The sequence below is a fragment of the Capricornis sumatraensis genome, chromosome 1 (assembly GCF_032405125.1).
Source record: "Capricornis sumatraensis isolate serow.1 chromosome 1, serow.2, whole genome shotgun sequence".
Taxonomy (NCBI): Eukaryota; Metazoa; Chordata; class Mammalia; order Artiodactyla; family Bovidae; genus Capricornis; species Capricornis sumatraensis.
Genome location: NC_091069.1, coordinates 68,613,225 through 68,640,473, shown reverse-complemented (window position 1 = coordinate 68,640,473; position 27,249 = coordinate 68,613,225). Strand labels below are relative to the sequence as shown.

Genomic DNA, 27,249 nt, shown 5'->3' with positions numbered 1-27,249 from the left:
TACAAATGAAGTTTAAAGGCTGAGCTCCTGAGTTGCCCATTAATCCATCTCAAGTCTCTGGGTAGTTTGGCTCAATATTTGCTGTTTGCAAAGGGTACATGCTGTTATTCAATGCTAAGTGTGTAAATTCTAATGTTTACTTACTGGTAGTGTTGATGCTAAAAAATATGGTTTCGTAGTATTGGTATCTCATTTTGCCTCTAGAGCACGGTTCAGAATCACTGAACTAAAGCACCTGAGACTTTTTAAATTTATTTTTAAGATTCAGTGATATACCAATAATAGTTTCCTTTAGCCATATTTTCCCATACCAGGATTTCTAGTTGTAGGCATCCTTAAATAAGATTTCCTAGGACTGTAGTATTTTAACAGGTAAATTTCAGTTAAAGCTTGGTAGAGCTTTTTGACCAGTAGTGAGAAACTATACCTTCAGTAAAACAAAACTAGTTGCTTTATAATAAGACAAAAACATTTAATCATTTATATATTTTTAAATAATTTTAAAATCCTGGATCCCAAGAAGTCTTGGCTGGAACTTCTTTTTCTTCATAACAAACAACAGCATCTCCCACTTTAAATTCTATCGTTTCTTCATCCAAACTAAGACCACAATCCATTCCAGTTTTGACAACTGAAGTATCATCTTTATGGTGTTTCAGTGAAAGTAACGAGCCTTTAGGGGAAAAAAGAAAATGCATGGTTCATACAGTCAACAAGTATCCAGCAAGTACTGTTGTCTGCTTACAAGGAAAATTATACTGAAATTGTTACAGGTTTTACACTTCTTCCATGTTACATGATGGGGCTAAATACCAAGGAAAGGGAAGAAAAGTTACATGGCTGTAGTAGTCTTCCTTTTTTAAAGGTAACACTGCAAGGGATGGGGTGGTTCTCAGGACTTCGATGAGCTAAACCAGCATGACACTGCAGGCAAAGGTGGTTGCTGCTGCTGCTAAGTCACTTCAGTCGTGTACAACTCTGTGACCCCATAGACGGCAGCCCACCAGGCTCTGCCGTCTCTGGGATTCTCCAGGCAAGAACACTGGAGTGGGTTGCCATTTCCTTTTCCAAGGCATGAAAGTGAATGTGAAGTCGCTCAGTCATGTCCAACTCAGCGACCCCATGGACTGCAGCCTACCAGGCTCCTCTGCCCATGGGATTTTCCAGGCAAGAGTACTGGAGTGGGTTGCCATCGCCTTCTCTGCAGGCAAAGGTGGTTAGAGGATGGAAATAAATAAGTAGACATGGCTGGAAAGGGCTTCCCAGGTGGCCCTAGTGGTAAAGAACCTGCCTGCCTGGTGCAGAATATAAGACAGGTTCAGTCCCTGGGTCTGGAAGATTCCTTGGAGAAGGGCATGGCAACCCACTCCAGTATTCTTGCTGAAAAACTGGACAGTCTGGTGGGCCTTAGTTTGCAGGGCCACAAAGAGCCGGACACAACTGAAGCAACTCAGCACACATGGCTGGAAAGGTAGTTTGGGGTCACTTTTTAGAACCTTAGAAAATCAAGACTGGGGAACTAACAATCCTGTGGGGATCACTGAGACTGGAGGCCAGATAGGAGTTAGTAAGAGGTGACCTGAGACTCTACCCTAAGACTAGGGCAGTGAAAGACCTCAGATAGTAACCCATAATCAGGTTTTAGTGACTGGATATGAAAGAAACAGTTTTATGTTGCTTACCCTTCCAAATAACATGTCCATTGCGGATTAACTTAAATTTTTTTTGCTTTTCTATCTGTCCCTTTTGGACTCTGCAGCCAGCCACAGGAACTTTTTTCTTCCCTTCTGTTACAGAGAAGGTAGCTAGTATAGAAGCCTCACCTTTAGGAAGAAGAGAACATTAAGTATACTGAAAACAGAAATTCTGACAAATACATAATTTCTGACATTCTGCACAGCAAGAATTAAAAGCATGAGGAAAATATACAAACTGGTAAAGAAGTCCTGATTTTCTCTGACTCCACCACTCTTTTCCTGACCAATATTAGAAATAAAAGCATAAAAATCCTTGGAAATGTACTTACCAAAAGAATGAGCAAAAGAAACACGGTTACTGTTTTGGCTGAATAAAATGCAGTAGAAGATGCTAACAGTTGACTGTAAAAATGAGTGTAATTTATGTCCACTTCGTGAAAAGCTAGTTCTCAGTCATCCTTTAATCCAGTTTCTCAACTGGATCATCTTACTAAGCTCACCACTGGTAGATTATACACACTTAAGAGTACTAAATCTCTTGACTCAATTTTTTTACTGACTGAAATTTGGAACATTCCAATATGACATGCTATCACACACTAGAATGTACTAGTCTTCTAGGGTTAGTGCTATTTGGTGTTCACTTCCTCCTAGAAATCCTCATATGACTTTTCCAAATTGCTCTTAGCACAAGAACGTAACAAATCTCTGTGATCATGTTTAGCAGGTCAGAAGAGCCTAAAATAAATCTGCATTGTGGACCAAAAATGCAAATACTGAGTCTCATCACGAGGAAATAGACATCCAAATTAAAGTACATTCAACAAAGTCACTGGCCTATAACATTTCAAAAATGTCAAGGTCAAAAAAGACAAGAACAGGGAACTTCCCTGGTGGTCCAGGGGCTAAGACTCCATGCTCCCAGTGCCAGGGGCCCAGATATAATCCCTGGTCAGGGAGCTGGATCCCACATGCTGCAACTAAGAGCCAGGGCAGCCAAATATTTTTTTAAAAAAGAAAACTTAATCTGTCATCCTGAACCAGGGGAAAAATATATACCTATAGTACATTATAGAAACAATGAACATGGACTGTTGACTTACAGTATTAATGTTCCATTTCCTAAGTTTATATTTGTTCTGTGGTTTTATAAAAGAACATCCTTGTGCTTAGAAAATAAACACCGGGTAGGCCAAAAGGTTTGGATTTTACAGACGAACTTTTTGGTCAACCCAGTATTTAGGGGCAAATGAATACAATACCTCAAATTTTCAATTAAATGGCCCAGGAAAAAAAAAAAAAACAGTGAGTGTGTATGGAGGAAAGGGGTGGACTAAAGCAAATGGGGCAAAATGTAAACAACTGAACTGGAAGCGGCTTCCTTATACTTTTCCAGTAATTTTTTAGGAAACTTAAAAACTATCATCAAAAGTTAACCAAGAAAATCTGGATGTGGGGAGGAAAAAACATAAAATGATTCAGTCCATCTTAAATAAATTTAGCCTTTAATCTGGCCAAAGGATATGTTAGAAAAAATAATTTTAAATGTTAAATATTTAATGTAAGTTTTCTTCTCATGGTGGATTTCTCTGCCAGTTGCAGGACACAATCAATGGCTCCTTCCACAACACTATTAACCTTTATGCCTCCATCCAGTCTAGTTTGTATTATGAGTAGTTTATGTCTTAACTAGAGGGCACGTTCTTACTGCCTTATTGCCTTTATATCCTCACAGCCAAAGCATAACACCTTACAGAGGCCAGGTGTTTATAATTCAGATGAAATTATGCTGAATCCTTATCTACAGTAGTCATTTTTTCTAGAACACAGGATATGTGTTGGAACAGTGCACATATTTAAACAGTGAAATACATTTCCCCTTAAACTTTGCTTTCAGGTGTTACTCACAGCAGGTAAGGTATGAATGTTTAGAAGTACCATTCAGTGAACACTCACCTATTGGGTGCTCTTCCACAATGCAGGGCAATCTGCTGTTCAGTTCTTCCTGCAAATCTTCAATAAGACGGTAAATGACTTTATGAAGTTTAATTTTTACTCCTTTTTTTGCAGCCAACTGCTGGATAACATTGCCTGCATTCACATTGAAGCCGTATATAACACCTGGAAAGCATAAATAAAGTAGCAGAAATATTGCATTAAACAGTCTTTCAAGCAAAAACTCAAATCTAAATTTTTTGCTTCTACGTACGTTAAAAGCAAGTAGGAGAGATAAATTCTATAATATTTTCTCATGAAAGCTAGTTTTCAAATTAATAAAAATATTTTATAAATTCTGTTATGTCTTTCTAAACAAGGAAAATTTCTTTGATTTTTAAGTGTCCTTTATGATGTTTAATGTTCGTTTAGGAAACATTTAAAGTGCCCAAAATGTACAGGGTGATATGCTAAATGTTAATTTTTACACCAGGGAAATAAGAAAAAAAATTATTATAGCTGAAATATTACATTATTTTAATAACTATTATTAATTATAATCTTACAGCCTACAACTTTTGTGGTTTGCTCTGAAGTATTCAGCTGACCAAAAGATGTTCAAAAACACATGACCCTTGAGCAACACAGGTGTTAGGGATGCTGATCCTCCAGACAGTTGAAAATCCAAGAGTAACTTATAGTTGGCCCTCCATATAAATGTGGTTCCTCCACATCCAAGGACTCAGCCAACCTCAGATCTTGTAGTACTATAATATTTACTACTGAAACAAATCCATGTATAAGTGGACCCACAGTTCAAAACCATGTTGTTCAAGTGTCAACTGTAGTTATTTAATTAGAAAAGTTCAAGAGTTATTTAAGAAATGAAAGAAGTACCATGGAGCTGACCATTTTACCAAAGAACAAATGGGGGAAGCAAAAGCAAAACACTTTCTTTAAACAAGTGAAAAAATTAAAGCAAACGGCTTCAGTTCAGTCCAGTTCAGTTCAGTGGCTAAGTCATGTCTGACTCTTTGTGACCCCATGAATTGCAGCACACCAGGCCTCCCTATCCATCACCAACTCCCGGAGCTCACTCAAACTCACATCCATTGAGTCAGTGATGCCATCCAGCCATCTTATCCTCTGTAGTCCCCTTCTCCTCCTGCCCCCTATCCCTCCCAGAATCAGAGTCTTTTCCAATGAGTCAACTCTTCTCATGAGGTGGCCAAAGTACTGGAGTTTCAGCTTTAGCATCACTCCTTCCAAAGAACACCCAGGACTGGTCTCCTTTAGGATGGACTGGTTGGATCTCCTTGCAGTCCAAGGGACTCTCAAGAGTCTTCTCCCACACCACAGTTCAAAAGCATCAATTCTTTGGTGCTCAGCCTTCTTTACAGTCCAACTCTCACATCCATACATGACCACAGGAAAAACCAGAATCTTGACTAGACGGACCTTAGTTGGCAAAGTAATGTCTCTGCTTTTGAATATACTATCTAGGTTGGTCATAACTTTCCTTCCAAGGAGTAAGCGTCTTTTAATTTCATGGCTACAGTCACCATCTGCAGTGATTTTGGAGCTCAAAGAAATAAAGTCTGACACTTTCCACTGTTTCCCCATCTATTTCCCATGAAGTGATGGGACCGGATGCCATGATCTTCGTTTTCTGAATGTTGAGCTTTAAGCCAACTTTTTCACTCTCCTCTTTCACTTTCATCAAGAAGCTTTTGAGTTCCTCTTCACTTTCTGCCATAAGGGTGGTGTCATCTGCATATCTGAGATTATTGATATTTCTCCCAGCAATCTTGATTCTAGCTTGTGCTTCTTCCAGCCCAACGTTTCTCATGATGTAATCTGCATATAAGTTAAATAAGCAGGGTGACAATATACAGCCTTGATGTACTCCTTTTCCTATTTGGAACCAGTCTGTTGTTCCATATCCAGTTCTAACTGTTGCTTCCTGACCTGCATATAGGTTTCTCAAGAGGCCGGTCAGGTGGTCTGGGATTCCCATCTCTTTCAGAATTTTCCACAGTTTATTGTGATCCACACAGTCAAAGGCTTTGGCATAGTCAATAAAGCAGACATAGATGTTTTTCTGGAATTCTCTTGCTTTTTCAATGATCCAGCGGATGTTGGCAATTTGATCTCTGGTTCCTCTGCCTTTTCTAAAACCAGTTTGAACATCAGGAAGTTCACAGTTCCCATATTGCTGAAGCCTGGCTTGGAGAATTTTGAGCATTATTTTACTAGCATGTGACATGAGTGCAATTGCGTGGTAGTCAGGAGAAAAACATAACCACCTTGAAAATCTTGTCATTAAGAAATCATTCAACACACAACACTATCTACATTAATAGTATAGTCAGTGCCCATAAAGTACTTTGAAATAGCCAGCATTATGGAAGACCATTTCAGTAGTAGAGGTAACAACTAATTCTAATCAAGTTAGGTCATGAAGTACCTCTTTCCTAAATGATTCACTAATTCAATAAAATTGGAGCTTTGCCTAGATGTTAAACCTAGTCAAAGTCACAGTCATGCAATCATGATTCCCCATTCTGTATAACGTAAGTTTGACTTATAAATAGTCCCCTTGCCTTCGAGGTATTTAAAGCTAAAAGGAGCTTTTGATCTAAGAAAAATATAATATATAAAATTACAAGTGAACAAAAATAGGCAGTCTCTAAAAGAAAACAGTGAATAGGCTGTCTGCAGATTTCAGGAGCATTCAAAAGTGTAAGTGAAAGAGAGAACCAAGCTTGAGTTTGGTTCAGGAACTGGGCAAGATGAGGTGGCAGTAATGGTACACTGGGGAAAAAAACATTAAGAGAAACTACTGGGGCCTGAAATAGTTCCCCAAGATTTCTGTACAACAATGACAAGCGGGGCTGTGCCTGCAGTAGTGCACATCCTGTGCAACATGCAGCCGCTAGCTGGCACTGGACTGCCAACAGGAAGGGGAATGCGGATGCGGAGTAAATGTCACGTGTCAGCAGCCCAGCAACAAAAGACAAAAGTGAAAGGTTCAGAGTGTGTTCTAGGGAACACTGTTAAACAGGAAATGGAAAACTTACCATGAAATGTTTCAGCAAGTTTGACATCATTTTCACTAATATCACCCACACCAAAATGTACCAATTCTAGTTCACACTCATGTGAAGCATCATAGGTATCCATAATGTTCAACATGGCTTCAACAGAACCATCAACATCACCTAAATGCAGCAAAAGTTTAAAAGTATTGATGTCAGGAGTTAGGCATTAACAGACTCAAAAATTATAACAATCTTTTTAAAGCAGTAACAAGAATGGCGTTTACCATGGAATAGATTCTTATTTAGGTTTAGCATGATAAATACCTTCTTAGCTGAACAAAGTATAATGAACCAGATATACATTTATAGCAAAAGTCACAAGAAAATTGTTTAAGGAAATCTCCCCCAGTGGAGGCGGGCAAAAGGTACAAAATTCCAGCTATAAATAAGTATGTAATGGGGATGTAATATATAGCATAGTGACTATAGTTAATAATACTGTATTGCTTATTGGAAAGCTGCAAACAGAGCAAATCTTAAAAGTGTTCAAGAAAAATTTTATAACTATGTATCAATGAGAGATGCTAACTAGATTTACTATGGTGGTCATTTCACCATATATACAAATATTGAATCATTATGAAAATGTTACATGTCAACTATATCTCAGCTTTTAAAAATTCCCTTCCAAAATACTGAAATCATTTCAGCTTATGGCCCAAATTAATGAGAGAATGACAAAATATGAAAAAATGGCAAAAAAAAAGAGTTGTAAAGTAAAATCTTTTAAAAGTCACCTTTAACAATTATAGGAAGTACATTTGAATCTCTTTCTAGTTTTTCTTTCAGCTTTAAGGGTTGCTGCTCTCTTTTTTCTTTGTACTTTATATATGATCTCTCCTTCCAGTGCAAAGTGCCGTACTTCTCGCGGTCTTTCCGATGTGCTTCTTGGTGTTCCTTTCGCTTTTCTTCTATTAATTTTAAATCCTCTTTATTTTTCTCCTGTTCTTGCTCATACTTTCTCCAGTCAACAACTTCACGTGCCCTTGGCTTTATAGGGGGAGAAAGGGAATTACTTAACTGAACAGAAACCAATAACTGCTGGTTTTTTCCTCCGCTATAAATTAGCTTAACTCGTATATGAAACCACTAATTAAAACTTTAATATGGAGGCTTTGTGTAAATTTGAAATTATTTAAAAATCCAATCTTAAATTGCTAAAAATTCTATAGCCAAACTCTAAAATGACATCACTGGTCACTCACACATGTTATACTACTGGATTAACATTACTTATTTTGTATTGTAATATTATAGACTGACATTTCAAATCACTATATCATATTCTATATAATAGGAATTAAGCTTGATATACCTCAGATTCTACTTCAAGAATTTCATCTCCTGCAGAAGGGAGGTCTCTCCAGCCTACGATTCCCACTGGCATGCTAGGACAGGCTTCACTGACTGCTCTGCCATTTTCATCAAACATTAAGCGTACTTTTGCCCAACTCTTTCCAGCAACCAGAATGGAGCCTTTTCTCAAAGTTCCTCTTTGAATTATAGCTGTAGTAACAGGACTAATATGAAAACAAAAGCATATATTCTTAATGCCATAATCAGGATGTAATAGCACTTTCTCAAGTAAAGACAGCTTTAAGAGATTACAAAATATTTATTGATATGAACAAACAGGGTTAATTCCACCATTTCTTAACTTCTCAAATAATTTTTCATACTATTTGCTGTTCAGCTGCTTATTCGTGTCCAACTCTTTGTGATCCCATGGATTGCAGCACACCAGGCTTCCCCTTCCTTCACCATCTCCCAGAGTTTCCTCAAACTCATGTCCACTGAGTCAGTGATGCCACCCAGCCATGTCATCCTATATCGTTCCCTTTTCCTCCTGCCTTCAATCTATTCAATTTTCATACTATAAAAACATTTTTCATAATAGTAACCTACGTGTCCATTAATGGAAGAATCAATAAAGAACATGAAGTATATACATATAATGCAGTATTATATAACCTTAAAAAAGAAGAAAATCCTGTCACATGCTAGAATATGAATGAACCTCCTAAACGAACATTATGCTAAGTGAAATAAGTTAGTCAAAAAGGACAATATTATATGATTCCACTCATACAAAATATCTGAAGCACTGCAAATTTCAGAAACACTGCTGAAAGGTGTTGCCAAAAGGTGGGGGGAGGGAAAGGGGAAATTAACACTATATGGGAATAGTTTGTTTTGCAAGATGAAAAATTTCTAGAGATCTATTGCAAAACAATATGAATATACTTAAGACTACTGAACTGTACGTTTAAAAATGGTTAAGATGGTGATTTAATATTATGTACCTTTTACCACAATTTAAAAAAAGAAGAAAACACACAAAAAAATATTTCTTGTAAGGTTATGGTGGTGAAGGGTGCAGATAGCTGAGTATTTTGACAAAATCCTAATCCTCTTTCTATAACTAATAAGTAGTGAAAAGACCTCTTCTGCTAATAAGGAGGGAAATTAAAGATGAGAACACTATTCCAACAATCTTACTATATATTAATGGGTAAGGACATAAAGGATTTAGAAACCCAAAAATGCAACAATTGCTATTTCATTCTAATTGATGTTAGCTTATAAGATTTTACCCATTCAGCTAAGTCAGAGGGGAAAAAAACAAAAATCAGATTGAACTACTAAGTCACCTAAATAGGACTACTAAATGTATACACATAGTTGCTATGGTCTCTTGATAACTGCATGTTGGGTTCTGTGTGCCAATGCAATAAAAAGCTTTTAAAAACAAATGCTTTGAAAATACTGTTCATGTGTTAACAATAATATGTAATACATATAATAATATATGGTTATATAATCAGGTCACAAAAACAATGAAATAAAATTATTAGAAAGTATGCATTTTAACAGACCTACCCTCTTCCTTTGTCTGTGAAAGATTCTATTACTGTTCCTTCAACTGCACCAGTAGGGTCTGCTTTCAATTCCAACATTTCTGCAAGAGCAATAGTTGCCTCTGCCAAAGCCATCATGTTTTCGCCCTTAGAAACAAACAAAAAAAGAGTTGTTAATATACATTAACAAATATTATCTCTAAATGTAAATACCAGGATCAGAAAGTCAAACAATCCCTGACTGTGATACTTTTCTCTTTAAGCATAAAAAACAGGAATTAACCTATAAGAAGGAAGGAAAGAAGGATAGAAGGGATAGAGGGAGGAAAGGAAGGAAGAAAAGAGAGATGCAAGAAAAATCTGACCCTGGGACAGATCTTGCAAGGAACGGTGCCTGTATTATTTTTCAAAGAATAGGTACTAGTGCTTGTCAATACCTTTTTATAAACATATGCTTCTTTCACCCTCATTCCTTAATCTGTTTCTAAAGATGAGTTTTCTTCCTCTCACTTTCTTTATAATGCTACTTTACCTTTGAAGTTTTAGCCAATTAAATAAGCTTTCACTGATTTCATTTTGATCACTCAAGAATTCAATGAAATACTACTTATTCTTATTAAATAAATGAGGAGACAAAGCACTGACTAGACCCAGGCTATAAGCTCACTCTAACTACTCAGCTGTGAAACCTTGAAAATCACTTCACCTCTGTGCATTGGCTGTTATTATTCAGTCACGCAGTTGTGTCCAATTCTTTGTGACCCCATGGACTGCAGCCCACCCAGCTCCTCTATCCATGGGATTCTCCAGGCAAGAACACTGGAGTGGGTGTACATTTCCTTCTCCACTCTCTGAATTGCCTTTCCTCAATTGTAAACTGAAGGAGCTAGATTAGATGACTCTGCTTAGTTAGTTCAGTTGCTCAGTCGAGTCCGACTCTTTGCGACCCCATGAATCGCAGTATGCCAGGAGGTACTGAGTTTCTTTGGTGTTTTTTTATCCAGAAAAGAATAACTAGTAATTTAATGGGCTTCCCTGGTGGCTCAGTTGTAAAGTATCTGCCTGATCAGGAAGATCTCACATGCCAAGGAGCAACTAAGCCCACGTGCCCTAACTACTGAACCTGTGCTCCAGAGCCCAGGAACAGCAACAAGAAAAGTCACTGCAGTGAGAAGCCTTCACATCGCAACTAGAAAGTAAACCCTGCTTGCCAAAACTAGAAAAGCCTGAGCAGCAAGAAGCCCCAGCACAGCAAAAATAAAATGAACAGATTAAAAAAATTATTTTAAAAAGAATAATTGGTAATGAACAGAAAATGGAATTCATCACAAATAACACTATAAAACTTATAGTAATTTAACTCATAGAAGCATCGGGTCAATCAATAACAGAATGAATCCAAATGTTACAACACTGTATTAGTAAAAAGTTTTATTTGTTTAAATCTTTCTTAAGTGCCCTAAGACCTAGTCTATAAATCTATAGTTGGCTAAAGACTATTTTAAGCAGAAATGAAATTCGGTTGGTAATAAAAAGTGCCTGTTTTTAAGTGAATTATTCTATCTATTGGAGAAGGAAATGGCAATCCACTCCAGCACTCTTGCCTGGAAAATCCCATGGACGGAGGAGCCTGATAGGCTACAGTCCATGGGGTCGCAAAGAGTCGGACACGACTGAGCGGCTTCACTTCACTTCACTTCATCCTATCTAATCCTACAATATTTACCACTTACTCTTCTCATTCGAAGTATCTCATAGTAAGTAAAGCACAGTTTAAACCTGATTCTCGTGGACTGGTGACTGACCTTTCTGAGACTGACTTCTAATCTGCCAAACCAGGATAAAGATACCAGCTTTGCTGAGTACTGAGAGAATTTTTAAACGACGACAGAAATTCTGTGGGTCAAAATGTTCTTGAGCTACAAGGCATCCTGTGCATGTCACGCAGCACTTTCATCTGAACACACCTGTACTTACCGTGAGTGCAGAGACGTGCACTGCTTGAACGTCACCTCCATAATCCTCACACACCACATCGTACGCTAGCAGTTCTTTCTTCACTTTCTCAGGGTCCGCCTCAGCTTTGTCACATTTGTTTATGGCAAGGACAATAGGAACTGAAAGGAACAGAGTTAAGAGTGCAAATGATGGCACTTCGACTCCAGGTATTCACATCAAAACACAAAATTTTCTGGCTTTCGCTTGACTCAGTGACTGTATTTATCTAACAAAACACCCACTTTAGACCCACTCTACCCTGCTTTCTACACATGAAGAATTCCAGATAAGAGATGTCAAAACAGCAAGTGTAAGATTCTAAATTAAGACTAGACAATTAATGATGATGAAAAAACAAAACCACAACAGTATTAAGGGCAGAGAAAGGCCTATCCTTAAACCTGAAAGCAGGATCAGCAACTATACTACAGATAATTTCCAGAAAAAAAGATCAAGAGAAGACTCTAATTCAACTCCACCACTAGATCACCCTTTCATGGGTCACTGCCTCGTCATGGTGAAGGGGCTTGTGTAACTCAATGAAGCCATGCAGGGCCACTCAAGATGGACAGGTCACAGTGGAGCATTCTGACAAAACATGATTCACTGGAGGCGGGAATGGCAAACCACTGCAGTATTCTTGCCTAGAGAACCCCATGAACAGTATGAAAAGGCAAAAAGATATGACACCGAAAGTGAGCTCCACAGAACAGAAGGTGCCCAATAGGCTACTGGGGAAGAGCAGAGGACAGTTACTCCAGAAAGAATGAAGCAGCTGGGCCAAAGCAGAAATGACTCTCAGTTGTGGACGTATCTGGTGATATAAGTAAAATCTGACGCTGTAAAGAACAGTATTGCATAGGAACCTGGAATGTTAGGTCCATGAATCAAGGTAAATTGGAGGTGGTCAAGCAGGAGATGGTAAGAGTAAACATCAGTATCTTAGGAATCAGTGAACTAAAATGGACGGGAATGGAAGAATTTACTTCAGATGACCATTAAATCTACTACTGTGGGCAAGAAACTCATAGAAGAAATGGAGTAGTCCTCATAATCAACAAGAATCTGAAATGCAGTACTTGGGTGCAATCTCAAAACTGACAGAATGATCTTGTTTTATTTCCGAGGCAAACCATTCAACATCACAGTAATCCAAGTCTATGCCCCAACCACCTATGCCAAAAGGGCTGAAGTTGATCAGTTCTCTGAAGACCTACAAGACCTCCTAGAACTAACACCTAAAAAAGGTGTCCTATTTATCATAAAAGTTGGAATGCAAAAGTAGGATGTCAACAGACACCTGGAGTAACAGGCAAGTTTGGCCTTGGAGTACAAAATGAAGCAGGGTAAAGGCTAACAGAATTCTGACAAAAGAATGCACTGGTTATAGCAGACATTCTTTTTCAACAACACTAGAGATGTCTTCACATACAGACATCAGCAAATGGTCAATACAGGAATCAGAATGATTACATCCTGGTGGGCTGCTGTCAGTGGGGTCACACCGAGTTGGACACGACTGAAGTGACTTAGCAGCAGCAGCAGCAGCAGATGAAGACAGAGAAACTTTAAACAGTCAGCAAAAACAAGACCTGGACCTGACTGTGGCTCAGATCATCAGCTCCTCAGAGCAAAATTCAGGCTTAAACTAAAGAAAGCAGGGAAAACCACTAGGCCAGTCAAGTACAACCTAAAGCAAATCTTCTGTGAATATACAGTGGAGGTGATGAATAGACTCAAGGGATTAGCTCTAGTAGACACAGTGCCTGAAGAACTATGAACAAAGGTCTGCAATACTGTACAGGAGGCAGTGAACAAAACCATTCCAAAGAAAGAGAAACGCACGAAGGTAAAGTGGTTGTCTGAGGAGGCCTTACAAATAGCTGAGGAAATAAGCAAAAAGCAAGAGAGAGAGGGGAAAGGTACACCCAACTGAACCCACGGTTTCAAAAAATAACAAGGAGAGACAAAGGCCTTCTTCAGTGAACAATGGAAAGAAATAAGAAGAAAACAACAGAAGGGGAAAGACTAGAGATCTCTTCAAGAAAACTGGAAAATACCAAAGGAATCCATCCAAGACGGGTATAAGAAAGGACAGAAATGGTAAAGACTCAATAGAAGCAGAAGAGATCAAGAAGAGATGTCAAGAATACACAGAACTGTACAAAAAATTCTTAATGAACTGGATAACCAAGATGGTGTGGTCACTCACCCAGAGCTAGACATTCTGGAGAGTGAAGTCAAGTGGGCCTTAGGAAGCACTGCTGCCAATAAAGCTAGTGGAGGTGATGGAATTTCAGCAGAGCCATTTCAAATCCTAAAAGATGATGCTGTTAAAGTGCTGCATTCAATATGTTAGCAACTTTGGAAAACCCAGCAATGGCCACACAACTGGAAAAGGTCAATCTTCATCCCAGTTCCCAACAAGGGCAACACTAAAGAATGTTCAAACCATTGGACAATTGCACACATCTCCCATATTCGTAAGGTTATGCTCAAAATCCTTCAAGCTAGGCTTTAGCAGTATGTGAAGCAAGAACTTCCAGATGTTCAAGGTGGGTTTAGAAAAGGTTTAGAGAAACCAGAGTTCAAATTACCAACATTTGCTGGATCATAGAGAAAGCAAGGGAATTCCAGAAAAACATCTACCTTTGTTTCATTGACTACACTAAAGCTTCTGACAGCGTGGATCACAAAAAACTGTGGAAAACTCTTAAGGAGATGGGAATAACAGACCACCTTACCTGTCTCTGGAGAAGGAAATGGCAACCCACTCCAGTATTCTTGCCTGGAGAATTCCATGGACAGAGGAGACTGGTGGGCTACAGTTCATGGGGTCGCAAAGAATAGGACATGACTGAGTGACTAACACACACTTTACCTGTCTTCTGAGAAACCGTACGCGGGTCAAGGAGCAGCAGTTAGAACCTTATTTGGAACAACTGACTGGTTCAAAACTGAAAGGAGTATAAGGCTGTATATTGTCACCCTGTTTATTTAACTTGTATGTAGAGTATATCATGAGAAGTGCTGAGCTGGATGAGTTACACGCTGGAATCAAGATTGCTGGAAGAACTATCAACAGCCTCAGACATGCAGATGATACCATCCTGATGTCAGAAAGTGAAGATGTCTTGATAAAGGTAAAAGAAGCGAGTGAAAAAGCTGGTTTAAAACTCAACATTCAAAAAACTAAGATAATGTCATCCAGTCCCATCACTTCACGGCAAATATAAAGGGGAAAATGTGGATGCAGTGAGATTTCCTCTTCTTAGGCTCTAAAATCACTGCAGATGGTGACTGCAGCCATGAAATTAGAAAATGATTGCTTGTTGGCAGGAAAGCTATCACAAACCTAGACAGTGCATTAAAAAGTAAAGATATCACTTTACCAACAGAGGTCTGTATAGTCAAGGCAATGGTCTTTCCAGTAGTCATATATGGATGTAAGAGTCAGACCATAAAGATAGCAGAGTGTCAAAGAACTGATGCTTTTTAACTGTGGTGCTGGAGAAGGCTCTTGAGAGTCCCTTGGACAGCAAAGAGATCAAACCAGTCAATCCTAAAGAAAATCAACCCTGAATACTCACTGGAAGGACTAATGTTGAAGCTGAAGCTCCAATACTTTGGCCAACTAATGCCAACAGCCAACTCATTGGAAAAGACCCTGATGCTGGGAAAGACTGAAAACGGAAGGAGAAGAGGGTGACAGAGGATGAGATGGTTGGATGGCATCACTGATTCAATGGACATGAACTTGGACAAACCCTGGAAAATGGTGAGGAACAGGGAGTCCTGGCATGCTAGTCCATGGGGTCACAAAGAGTTGAATACGACTTGGCAACTGAACAACTACCACCACCACTAGATCATCTGCCTCTTCTTTTCAGAAGCTTTTAACTCACTGTTAAAACCCAACATCTCACCAAGGGCTAAGGGTCGTTATTGTAAACTTCCTTTTAGGATTTACAGCAACTCTTTCTTCATACACTTAGCTCAGAGACTGACACACAACAGAGTCTCAATAAATGTGTACTTAATGAATGAATCAAATAATCTTATCATCTACTTGTCATTACCAAACATACCCTCTATTAGAGAACTCACACAAAATACAGATAATTCTCTGGTTAGGTTTCACCAAGTCTACAATGTCAGGTATCAAAGGAACAGAAATTGAAAACAGACACAAAAGAGCTATGCAATCCACAGCCTACTTTAGGAAAAAGTACATTCTATATCAATGAGCTGTTACTTAACAGGTACAGGAAGCCTGATATAAGGAATTTATCCTGTCTCAACCAACTGCTTTGTTATGGGATCCCTTACAGATTTCTCACTCATATTTGTTACATTCCTTAGGATCATTAAGAACATAGCCCATTCCACAAAAGCAACTTTGAGAAATTAAAAATTAAAGAGAGGAACACAGAAGCTAGAAGACTGGATTCCAAATGCAGACATGATGCAAATTTACTGTAATTGGGAGAAGTTCTTGCCACCTTCTAGGTCTTAGTTTTTCTGTTTATGAGATGGAAAAACAAAAAACAAAAACAAAAAACTGGACTAGATCAATGACTGTCAACCTTTCTTTTTTAACTTGCCAGCAAACCTAAGGGGACATGACGTACTCTGTCAGGTACATTTTCTCAAGACAACAGTATTTTCTCAGTGAGGGTAAGGTCATTTCAGAATAAGAATGAATGTACAAAATATATGTGTGGTGTTTACTATTACAATTTTTAAATGGAGAAAAAAGGAACAAGACAGCCAAGTGATTTCCAAAAGTTTCAATTTTATACCTCTGACCAAATAAAAACTTATTTAAAGCAGATGAAGGAAAAGTCTCTTTTTAGAGAAGAATTCCAGATAATAAATGAATAAGGAATAACAATTAGAATATCACTGTTTTGGAACTCCTAATGAATTTAGTCAACGGATACATAGGGGTTCATTATTCTAGGCTTATTTTTTATATCTGTTTTAAATTTCATTGATAGAAATGTTTTCAAAAGTCATTTGAGACTGTTAAAATTGTTACACCATGCCAAGTAAGTAAACAGTAGAGCAAGGACTATATTTGTGGTCACAAGTCCCAAGTTGAATCCTGCTACACTCTTCTTAGTAGATAATGTCTTTAGCAAAACAATTCAACTTTCTTTGAGCCTTTCCTGTTAAACAGGTATAATAATCCTGGAATTCCCAGGAAGATGAAATGAGCAACATGTAAAAACAGTAATTCTATTTAGTAGATCCTTTAAAGAAAAAAGCAACTTCCTTCCTGATACATGGAAGTCAACCACACAGTACCATGAGCATCTCTGGCATGCTGAATGGATTCTACGGTTTGTTTCATCACTCCATCATCTGCAGCTACCACCAATATAACAATGTCAGTGACCTGAGCACCTCTGGCTCGCATTGCTGAGAAAGCAGCATGTCCTGGAGTATCAAGAAAGGTTATCTTTTCCCCAGAGGGCAAAGAGACTGTGGAAACAGAAATACAAGATCACTTAGGACTCAAATAAGAACATACATGATGTTATCAACACAATTAATAATTCTTCAAAATAATTTTATTTTTCCCATTAATCTTAATTAGAACGATACAGATCATCAGTCCACAATGAAGTGATAACATACCAGTGAGACCTTTAGAGTTTCTTTTTATATAATTGTTTCAAACTAAAATTTTTCCTATTTCTAGACTAGAATATAAATGTATAACAGTATATATATAATATAAATGTATATATTATAATAAAATACCAATTGAAATCTAGAGGAAAAAACAGACTGATAGTTGTATAGGCAGCCACTCCTACATTAGCAAACATCAGCTGCACAACTGCTTTGAGCAACAAATGCAATTTAGTACACAGTTAGAAGCTCAGGATTTGAGTCCAATAGCGTTGGGTTTAAATCCTGGCTTTGCCACTTTACTAGCTGTGTACTTTGAAGCAAGTAGCTTAACCTAAACAAGTCTCAGCCTCTTTACATGTATATATAGGACTACTAATAACTACCTCATGATGCTGTTGTGAAGATAAAAAAGATAAAGCATACAAGGTTCTCAGAATAGAGCTGGGCACATGCTAGGTATTCAGCAAATGATAGCTGTTATTGAATTATGAGTAGTAACATTATCACAACCTAGTATTGAAGAGTCTTAGGCTCATTGGTCGCAAAGAGTCGGACACGACTGAGCGACTAAACTGAACTGAAGAATAGGCTAGAATAAAAAAGGTATAACTTTCGTCTTATACTACGTACAAAATAACCTTTACCAGCCACCTGCTGTACATTTCATCTAATGGCTTTAAGCTTTAGCCTTTCGTTTACTTTAAATTTGTATACTCATACTATGAATATCTGGTTTAAGAAAATAATCTGTGGGGTTCCCAAGCACATTGTAAGGTGATTTGTGTTCATACCAAGAAAGGCACCAATGTGCTGAGTGATGCCTCCAGCTTCCATTGCCGCCACTTGAGTTTTTCGCAGTTTGTCAAGTAACGTCGTTTTCCCATGATCAACATGGCCCATTATAGTAACAACTGGGGACCTTGGTATTAATAAAGCTGGATCGGCCTGGGGCCTACAATTAACAGCAAAGGAGTTTCATTTTCATTTCTTAAATATCAGAAACACTTTATAGCCTATGAACTGATTTGCAGTTACCTCTGTGCACCACCTTTAACAACAAAACCCAACATTCAGCTCTGATTAGATATGACTATCTTCCTCTTCCATGCATACCAGTGACTTATGATGATATATACAATGACTGCCCACCTGCTGTTGGCATCTTAATAACAATGAGTAGAACTGAATGAAATTTTAAAATTCAGGATCAGTATATATAAATCAGCAAACTAAGAAAAATAACACTTAAGAGTTTTATAATAACCTGAAAATATACTTTTTGATGCTTTAAGCACTTTGAAGAAAAGTTTAACATATACTCACAGATCATTTTAATTGCAAAAGAAATTTTAAGTCAAATCTTTCCATTAAAAAGTGTGAAAAAAAACCAACGTTGTCTCCTTCCCCCAATTTACACAGTTACATTTTACCTTTTGACAGCATCTTTATTTTCTCTGACTTTGTCTTGTTTTAATTTGCTCCATTTTAACTTCATTCCTGACTTCTTTATCACTTCTTTGATCCAGACTTCATCTAAACGTGAGTGTGTTTCTAGTGAATCTATGTCAACAGCAGTGTTCATTAAAGATTCATATACACAGTCTGGGTGAAACAAGATAAAACCTTTAGGATCATGAATTAAACACAACTAAAAAAAAAAAATCCCAGATGCTGCAACTAAAGATCCTGCATGCCATAACCAAGACCTGGAGCAGCCAAATAAATAATTTTTTAAAGTTGCATTGTTACTACACTGTATTGTAATTGTTATTGTATTGTATAGTCATTACTACAAATATTTTTTTTGCCTATACTACACTACAAATATTGTCAAAATGAGTGCAAGAAGAAAATTTGAGAATTACAGATAAACAAAGGGAAAGTAAATGAGTGTAAATAGTCTCTCAGTCCAAAAACATCCTTTGGACTTATTCTAATAGCCCACAAGACTTCTGAGAAAGAAAGTTTCATTCAAATTAAAAAAAAATCTTTCCCACTTTTATTAAAACAAAATCTTGGAGAACTATATTTGGCAAAGAGCCAAGAAACTAATTAGGAACTGTCACCTGAAGTGAAAAATATTGGAATTACTTATCTTTTTAAACCACCAGTCTAATTTTCATCCTTAAATACCTGAATCTCACTGCAAATAAAATATCAGGTAGTCCATATTTATAGGAAAATATTTCCCTATTTTTCCTTATAAAATTATCTGGCTTACCTATGTCTTTTTCCATTGCTCTGGCCAACTCCTCAACAGTCATTCCAAGCCATACCTCCACCTCCTTTTTAGATTTTGTTGAAGGTAATGGAGATTTCTGTGATCTTTTTTCCTATTAAATATTCAGAATGCATAAAGAAGGAAGAAAAAACTTTGAGATTTATTCTGGAATATATACCACAGTCATGGCTCCTATTTCTACCAACTCTCCTAAGTAGTTAAACCTCAGACTAAAATTTAAAATCCTGCATTTTAAATTCACTGTTATATACTGATATAAGTCATCAAATTTATCAATATTACTAAACAGCTAACTAGAACCTCCCTTCCTCACAAAGATTTATTGCCTGGAGTATAACATCAAGGCATAAAGATTTCATAAATGACAAAAATACTCAAAATGGACTTCTACTCATCAGTATAGGAACTTTCATCTCAGATCAAATAACAGAGAAATCTCTAAATACCTTCTTTGTCACCAGAAGCCTACGTTGAAATAATGCAGCCCTGATGAGTGCATCTGTTTGCCAGGGCCGGGTGTATAGCTGAGCCATCTGCACCGCATAAGCAGATGAAAACACGTGCCTCCACTGTGCCAACATTCTTCTTTGACACAGGCTGTGCAGCTGCCTACAAACAGTGTGAAACCGTAGCAAGTTCTCCAACTTCAGTATCTTCCAGTTCATGTTTCTCCTAAGAAAAAAAGTTTTAAAAGAATATTATGTTCAATATTGAAACCAAGTTAGGAAACATTAATAGGATATGTACCACACGAAAAGCGCTGTGCTAGTGTTTCAACAATGAGTAAAACTGGGTTCCCACCGTGAGAGAGCTCACAGTCCAGTCAGAGATGGGATGTCATACCAAGTATTCTCTAGATATTAACTATTACTGCTGTTAATAGTCCTATGATTTTGTACGTCAGGAGAAGGCAATGGCACCCCACTCCAGGACTCTTGCCTGTAAAATCCCATGGACGGAGGAGCCTGGTAGGCTGCAGTCCATGGGGTTGCTAAGAGTCGGACACAACTGAGTGACTTCACTTTGACTTTTCACTTTCATGCACTGGAGAAGGAAAGGGCAACCTACTCCAGTGTTCTTGCCTAGAGAATCCCAGGGATGGGGGAGCCTGGTGGGCTGCCGTCTATGGGGTCGCACAGTCGGACACGACTGAAGCAACTTAGCAGCAGCAACACTGACATACAATAACTTATAAGGGCTCTTTTTTCTTGAAACATCAACTAACCAAATCATTACTAGAGTGATTTTTTTTAACACAAATTTGAACTCAGCTCTTTGCTAAACATCCTTTGTGGGGGCTGGAAGGGGATTATCCCTAGTTTAATATACAACTTCAAAACATGCTATATAAGGGGTCATTATCTGCCTTCTGTTAATCTCTCACTTCATCTCTTACAATCTTATAGTTGCCTCATGCCTACCTCCCAAATTTTTGTTGCTCTGTCCCACATATGATCTCTGATGGTCGTCATCTAATCTTTGAACCTTTGCATATGCTTCCTCTACTTGGAAGTGTCTTTCAACCCTAAAATTTTCTGTTCTTCCATAGCTCTTTCCCAAAACAGGATGTAACAGAGTGGGAAGAAGGCACCCAATAAATACCTACTGAATAACGTTTTCTGATTACTCTTGGATTTTTTTTTTAAGATTTATTTATTTTTGCCTGTGCTGGTCTATGTTGCTGCTCATGGGCTGGCTCTAGTTGTAGTGAGTGGTGGTTACTCTCTAGTTGAGGTGCACAGGCTTCTCACTGTGGTAGCTTCTCTCATTGCAGAGCACAGCCTCTAGGCACAAGGGTTTCAGCAGCTGCACCACGTGAGATCTGTAGCTGTGACTGGGGAGCTCCAGAATACTGGCCCAGTAGTTGCAGTGCGTGAGCCTAGCTGCTCCTTGGCATGTGGAATCATCCCGGACCAGGGATCAAACCTGTGTCTCCTGCAGTGGCAGTAGGATTCTTAATCATGAAACCAACAAGGAAGCCCCTGAATATTACTCTTCAGATGAAAGAAGAGTTTATTGAGAAACTCACAATCGAATTCAATAGTACAGTTCAGAACTCAGTAGTACAGTCTTTTCCTCCTTGAGTCTTCTATTTCTTCTGATCACAAGACTGCATTTCTACAGCTTTGTTTTTCAGTGTTTAAAGCAAGAAGCAACTAAAAGAACATAAGAAGTACTACTTTTCTCCTCGGCAAACATTTCCTTAGCACCATCTTCTAGGGACTGCATTTGAGGTTGTTAATTCAAAGGTTAATAAGCCAGAGTCACTTCCTTTGGAGTTCACTGTCTCTAAAATGTTCCAGTATAATGATTCTTAAACACCTCAAGAATGGCACATTTAAACAATCTTATTTGGGTACATTTCCCTGAAGGATGAAGTAGAATGCTCAGGAAGCACGGAATTCCTCGGGCAGGCAGGGGTGGGGGTGGAGGTAGATTTTTTTTTTTTTAATGAGTCTAAAACCAGATTTAACAAGGACACGAGTTAATGCAGTGGTAGGAAAGGTCCTTCATGGAGATTAACCAAAGCACAGATATTTCACTGAGGCAGATATTCAAAAACACATAGGGGCGGGGAGAGGGGGGGGCAATAAACCAAATACCCAAACTGGAAGGAAAACTTGCCACTTATTCCAAGCCTCTCGTTTTATAGAAAAGGAAAATGGAGTCCAGAAAGCTCAAAAAGCCTTCTCCAAAGTCATACTGCTAGTTACTGACAGTCAGGACTAGAACCCAAGCTTTCTGACTCCCAATTCCGGTGTTCCTTTGCCGCTAGGATATTCTTATTATGGAACCTGAAAAAAAAAATGTTGGAAATAATGTAGTTGCGTTGGTCCAAACATCTGAATGAAACAGTTGAAAACCTCGGACTTCATGTGCAACGTAAAAAGAAGTCACTATACAACAATGACAGATCTAAAGTAGCTTCACCTGGAACCCTAGCCCAATAAGCCTTGAATACAGCGGAGGCGGGGGACCGGGCGCTCAAGGAAAGGAAGCAGCCCTCTGCTTCCGGCTGGATAACTCCTTCATCGTACCTAAAGCAGGGTCACGCACGGATTAGGTGCATCATGGAAAGGCTCCCGAATGCGCAATGTTTCTCATCTGTGCCGCTGACACTTTAGGCCAAACAATACAATACACGCCACCCAGTACAACCCGGCTAAGGGACCCACCCCTCGGCCCCTCACCTAGCTCCTACCTAGGACCCAGGGCTTCGGGATTCTGAAGGGGGCGGAGATCACCTTCCGGACCTGCAGGACAGTCAATCAGCCAGTCCGTCCCTGAAACGGTCCCTCTCCGGCTTCCGTTGCCGCCGGAAGCGGCTCTACGCGGAATTCTGAAGTCCCTACTTCGGAACAGTAGCTGTAAAGTTTGTCGAAGCCGTACCGGTGTTGCTGTGCGTGGATGAATAATCGCTTTTACAAATCCCTTCCCCTTCCCTGGTGGCTCAGAGGTTAGAGCGTCTGCCTGCAATGTGGGAGACCTGCGTTCGATCCCTGGGTCGGGAAGATTCCCCTGAAGAAGGAAATGGCAACCCACTCCAGTACTCTTGCCTAGAGAATCCCACGGACGGAGGAGCCTGGTGGGCTACAGTCCACGGAGTCGCAAAGAGTCGGACACGACTGAGCGACTTCACTTTTACTCCCCAGAAAGTAAATTACTGCAGTTCTGGGGCCGTGAGTGTCCTCCATGCGTACGCTCAAGGGAAGGTTAAACGGGGAAATGTGGGAGAAATAAATCCTTAAAACACATACTTCCAAAAAGGGAGAGATGCAAGGGAAAGCGGTGATAGAGTTAGTGATGAGGAAGGAGCGCTTTCTCTTTTAAAAGTCGCTTCCTGTGGGTGGCATTTGAAGTGGTAAAGCTAGAGTGGGCCCCAATCCCAGTTCATTCCCAGCGGTGACTCAGGGACCTTTGTGTAAACTCCCTGTGCTGCAGCTTTGCAATATGGTAATAATACTGGAGTGGGTAGCCATCCATTCCCTTCTTTAAGGGATCTTTCTGACCCAGGGATCGCACCTGGGTCTCCTGCATTGCAGACAAGATTCTTTACCGACTAAGCCACCAGGGAAGCCCTGGTAATGGTGGTGGTTTCGTCCCTAAGTCGTGTCCAACTCTTGCAACCCCATGGACTGTAGTCTGCCAGGCTCCTCTGTCCACGGGATTCTCAAGCAAGAATACTGGAGTGGGTTCCCATTTCCTTCTCCAAAGGATATTCCCGACCTGGATGTTAAATTCGGGTCTCCTGCATTGCAAGCAGATTTTTTTTTACCAACTGAGCTGAGGGAAGCCCCATGGTAATAATAGTAGCTGCTTAGTAAGATAGCAGTAGCAGAAAGGTTCATAAAGTAGCTGGTTCATAAGGGTTTGCTGTTGTCATTATTAGCTTCCTCCCAGAACATTTCCACACCTTGATGGGACGTTGTCTTCTGGCTTGTCACCTTGACCTCAACCGCCACTATTCTCAAGTCTTAAGTATTGTTTTATTTCTGTCCTCAAGGTCTAACACTACCCTAGGCTAATGATGTAGGTATATTAGAGTTTCTTACTGTTATCTGCTTTCTCCCTCCCTAGTGTGGACTCCTAACTCATGCCCTATCCCCCCTAGTGTGGACTCCTAACTCATGCCCTATCTCTTTTTTTGTTTGTCTCCCCAGTGTCACCACAAAGATGTGTAGGCAGTGTTGATGAATGATTGAATGGAAACCTCTGTCTAGAAAATCTTTTTAATGAACCTAACACACTTGAAAACTACTGAAGTGCGTTTCAGTTTGCTATCATTTTACTTACCTTTCACACTCACTGAAGTGCAATTTCTGTAAGAAATTCTTTGCTCTCTCTGCCTTGCCAAATAGTTAAGAAGCAGAAATTGATTGGCAGAACATCAAAGTAATGGTCATACCATTCTCCCCAATATTAGAGTGAAAATAACCAATACATTTCTGATCATGAAGATATACATACTAATGTGGAAAATTCAAGCAATACACCAAAACACAGAAAGTGGAAAGAGCAAGGAAGGAAGGAAATGAGGAAGGAAATAGAATGAGGGCAGTTAAACAGGCACCAACCTGAAAAAGTCTAAGCTGGAAACTTCTGAACAATGAAATAATGGAGTATTAGATTATAACTCCAAATAACAAATGAGGGATAGGGAGAAATCCTCCTTATAGAATAATTCCATGTTTATTAACTTCAACTATGAGTTAAAGCTTAGTTCCCACCTCCAATCCCTTGGGTGTGGACTGGACTTAATGACTTTCTTCCAAAGAACAGAATATGGAAAGGGAAAAATAGTACCTTCTTAACAGAGAATCTGGCAGACACCACCTTAACCAACTGATCAAGGTAAACATCAGTAATGTCATGTCGACATCACATACCCCCTGAAATAATGTGATAAGGACGCTACATCTCTAATATTTGTCCCCAAAACCCACAACCCTACTACAATCATGGGGGAAACATCAGACAACCCAAATTAAAGAGCATTCTACAAAATACCTGAGCAGAATTCTTCAAAGTTGTCAAGGTCATGAAAAACAATGAAAGACAAGGAAACTATGACAGATCTGAAGAATAAGGAAACGTAATGACTGAATACAATGTGGGGTCCTGTATAGAGTCCAGGAACACAAAAGCATACTAGTGGAAAAACTTGTGAGATCTAAATAAAATCTGTAGTTTAGTTGATCCTAATACCCCAGTGTTAATTTCTTAATTCTCACAAACGCATCACAATAATATGTTAACATTAGAGGAAACTGAGTGAAGGACAGTCAGGAACTATCTACTATCTTTGCAAATTAAAATTTATTTGAAAAAATTTTGAAAAAATTTTGGTTGCGACACTCAACTTGAGGGATCTTAGCTCCCAAACCAGGGATCAAACCCAAGGCCCCAGCAGTGAAAGCCCAGAGTCCCAACCACTGGATCACCAGGGAATTCTCTAAAAAGATTTCTTTATAAATTTTCCCCCTTTGTAAAACAGTTCAGTCACCTGCATTTATCAGATACTACCCTCTCCTGGGCTTCCCTGGTGGCTCAGTGGGAAAGAATCCGCCTGCCAATGCAGCAGACAGGTTTGATCCCTGGGTTGGGAAGATCCCCTGGAGAAGGAAATGGCAACCCACTCCAGTATTCTTGCCTGGAAAATCCCATGAATAGAGGAGCCTGGCGGGCCACACTCCATAGTGTCACAAAGAGTTGGACATGACTTAGCAACTAAACAAACCCCTCTCCCAGCATCATGACATTTCATATTCAAGTTCTGTGACTAGATGTCTAGCTCAAGTTCACGTTGATAATTTTGATTTAATGTCTCATGTTCTTTCCAATGTAAATTTGAGACTGTATTTGCTTTAAGGACAAGGGACCATGCAAAGGAAAGCATTTCTTTTCTATTTAATACAATGCTGACATGTATGTTTGATAAATAAATATGCATGAACTTGGGTTAGGATAGTTTCTAAACAGTGATATAAGATTCTTTTACCATAGATTTAGCTCCATTTTATAATAAAAATCTTTGGTTGTAAGACTTGTTTGGAGCAGGATACCTGGTCATCACACCACAGGTAGACTGTAATTAGGGCGTCCCTGGTGGTTCAGACAGTAAAGAATCGGCCTGCAATGCAGAAGACCTGGGTTCGGTCCCTGGGTTGGGAAGATTCCCTGGAGAAGGGCATTGCAACCCATTCCAGTATTCTTGCCTGGAATCCTCATGAACAGAGGAGCCTGGCGGGTTACAGCCCATGGGGTTACCAAAAGTCAGACATGACTGAGTGACTAAGCACAGCACATAGCACAGAATATAATTAAGAGAACATTAGTGTAGACCAGGAGAGATGATAGTAATTTGGGGTAGAGTGATGGAAGTGGTTAGAGTAGAAGGATTTAAGAAACTGAATTGTGATGGATTGTCAGTGGGGCGGGGGGAGGGCTTCACACCTTGCATAACTGATGGATGGCAGTTCATTTCTAAAGAGATTTCCAGGTCAGAACACCTTCCTTGTCTAGACAATGTGCTGGATGGCATTATCAATTTTCCTCTTTGTGTTTCTCTTTTGTAGCTGTCATGCAGACCTTATTCTGGTTAATTGTTTCCTTACTTTTGTACATGACTCATATTTCTTTTTTAAAAAAACTTTATTTGTATTGGGGTATAGCCGATTAACAAATGATGTTATGATAATTTCAGGTGAATGGTAAAGGGACTCAGACATACATATACATGTACCCATTCTCACCCAAACTCCCCTCTCATCTAGGCTGCCACACAACACTGAGCAGAGTTTCCTGTGCTATACAATAGGTCCTTGTTGGTTATCCATTTTAAACATAGCAGTGTGTACATCTTCATTCCAAACTCCCTGACTGTCCCTGCTCTCCCCCGGCAACCATAAGCTTGATGTCAAGGTCTGTGAATCTGTTTCTGTTTTGTAAGTTCATTTGTATCCTTTCTTTTTAGATTCCACATATAATAGGTGTCATATTTTTTTCTTCTCTTACTCCACTCAGTATGACACTCTCTATGGAACAACAGACTGGTTCCAAATAGGTAAAGGAGTACGTCAAGGCTGTACATTGTCACCATGCTTATTTAACTTATATGCAGAGTACATCATGAGAAATGCTGGGCTGGAGGAAGCACAAGTTGGAATCAAGATTGCCAGGAGAAATATCAATAACCTGAGATATGTAGATGACACCACCCTTATGGCAGAAAGTGAAGAACTAAAGAGCCTCTTGATGAAAGTGAAAGAGGAGAG

General features: G+C 39.1%; 1 protein-coding gene across 1 annotated transcript; it reads right to left on the bottom strand.

Annotated features, from left to right (window-relative positions):
* Positions 1-500: 500 nt before the first annotated feature.
* On the bottom strand, positions 501-22,701 carry MTIF2 (mitochondrial translational initiation factor 2). The gene is made up of 14 exons (XM_068981893.1): positions 22,677-22,701; positions 19,921-20,146; positions 19,454-19,565; positions 18,663-18,834; positions 18,024-18,184; positions 16,900-17,076; positions 11,569-11,708; positions 9,614-9,738; positions 8,049-8,253; positions 7,471-7,723; positions 6,713-6,853; positions 3,654-3,818; positions 1,683-1,823; positions 501-673 (listed from the first exon to the last, which is right to left on the bottom strand). Exons 2-14 carry the CDS (start codon positions 20,137-20,139, stop codon positions 501-503), a joined length of 2,184 nt encoding a protein of 727 aa, XP_068837994.1. The 5' UTR covers positions 20,140-20,146; positions 22,677-22,701.
* Positions 22,702-27,249: the final 4,548 nt, after the last annotated feature.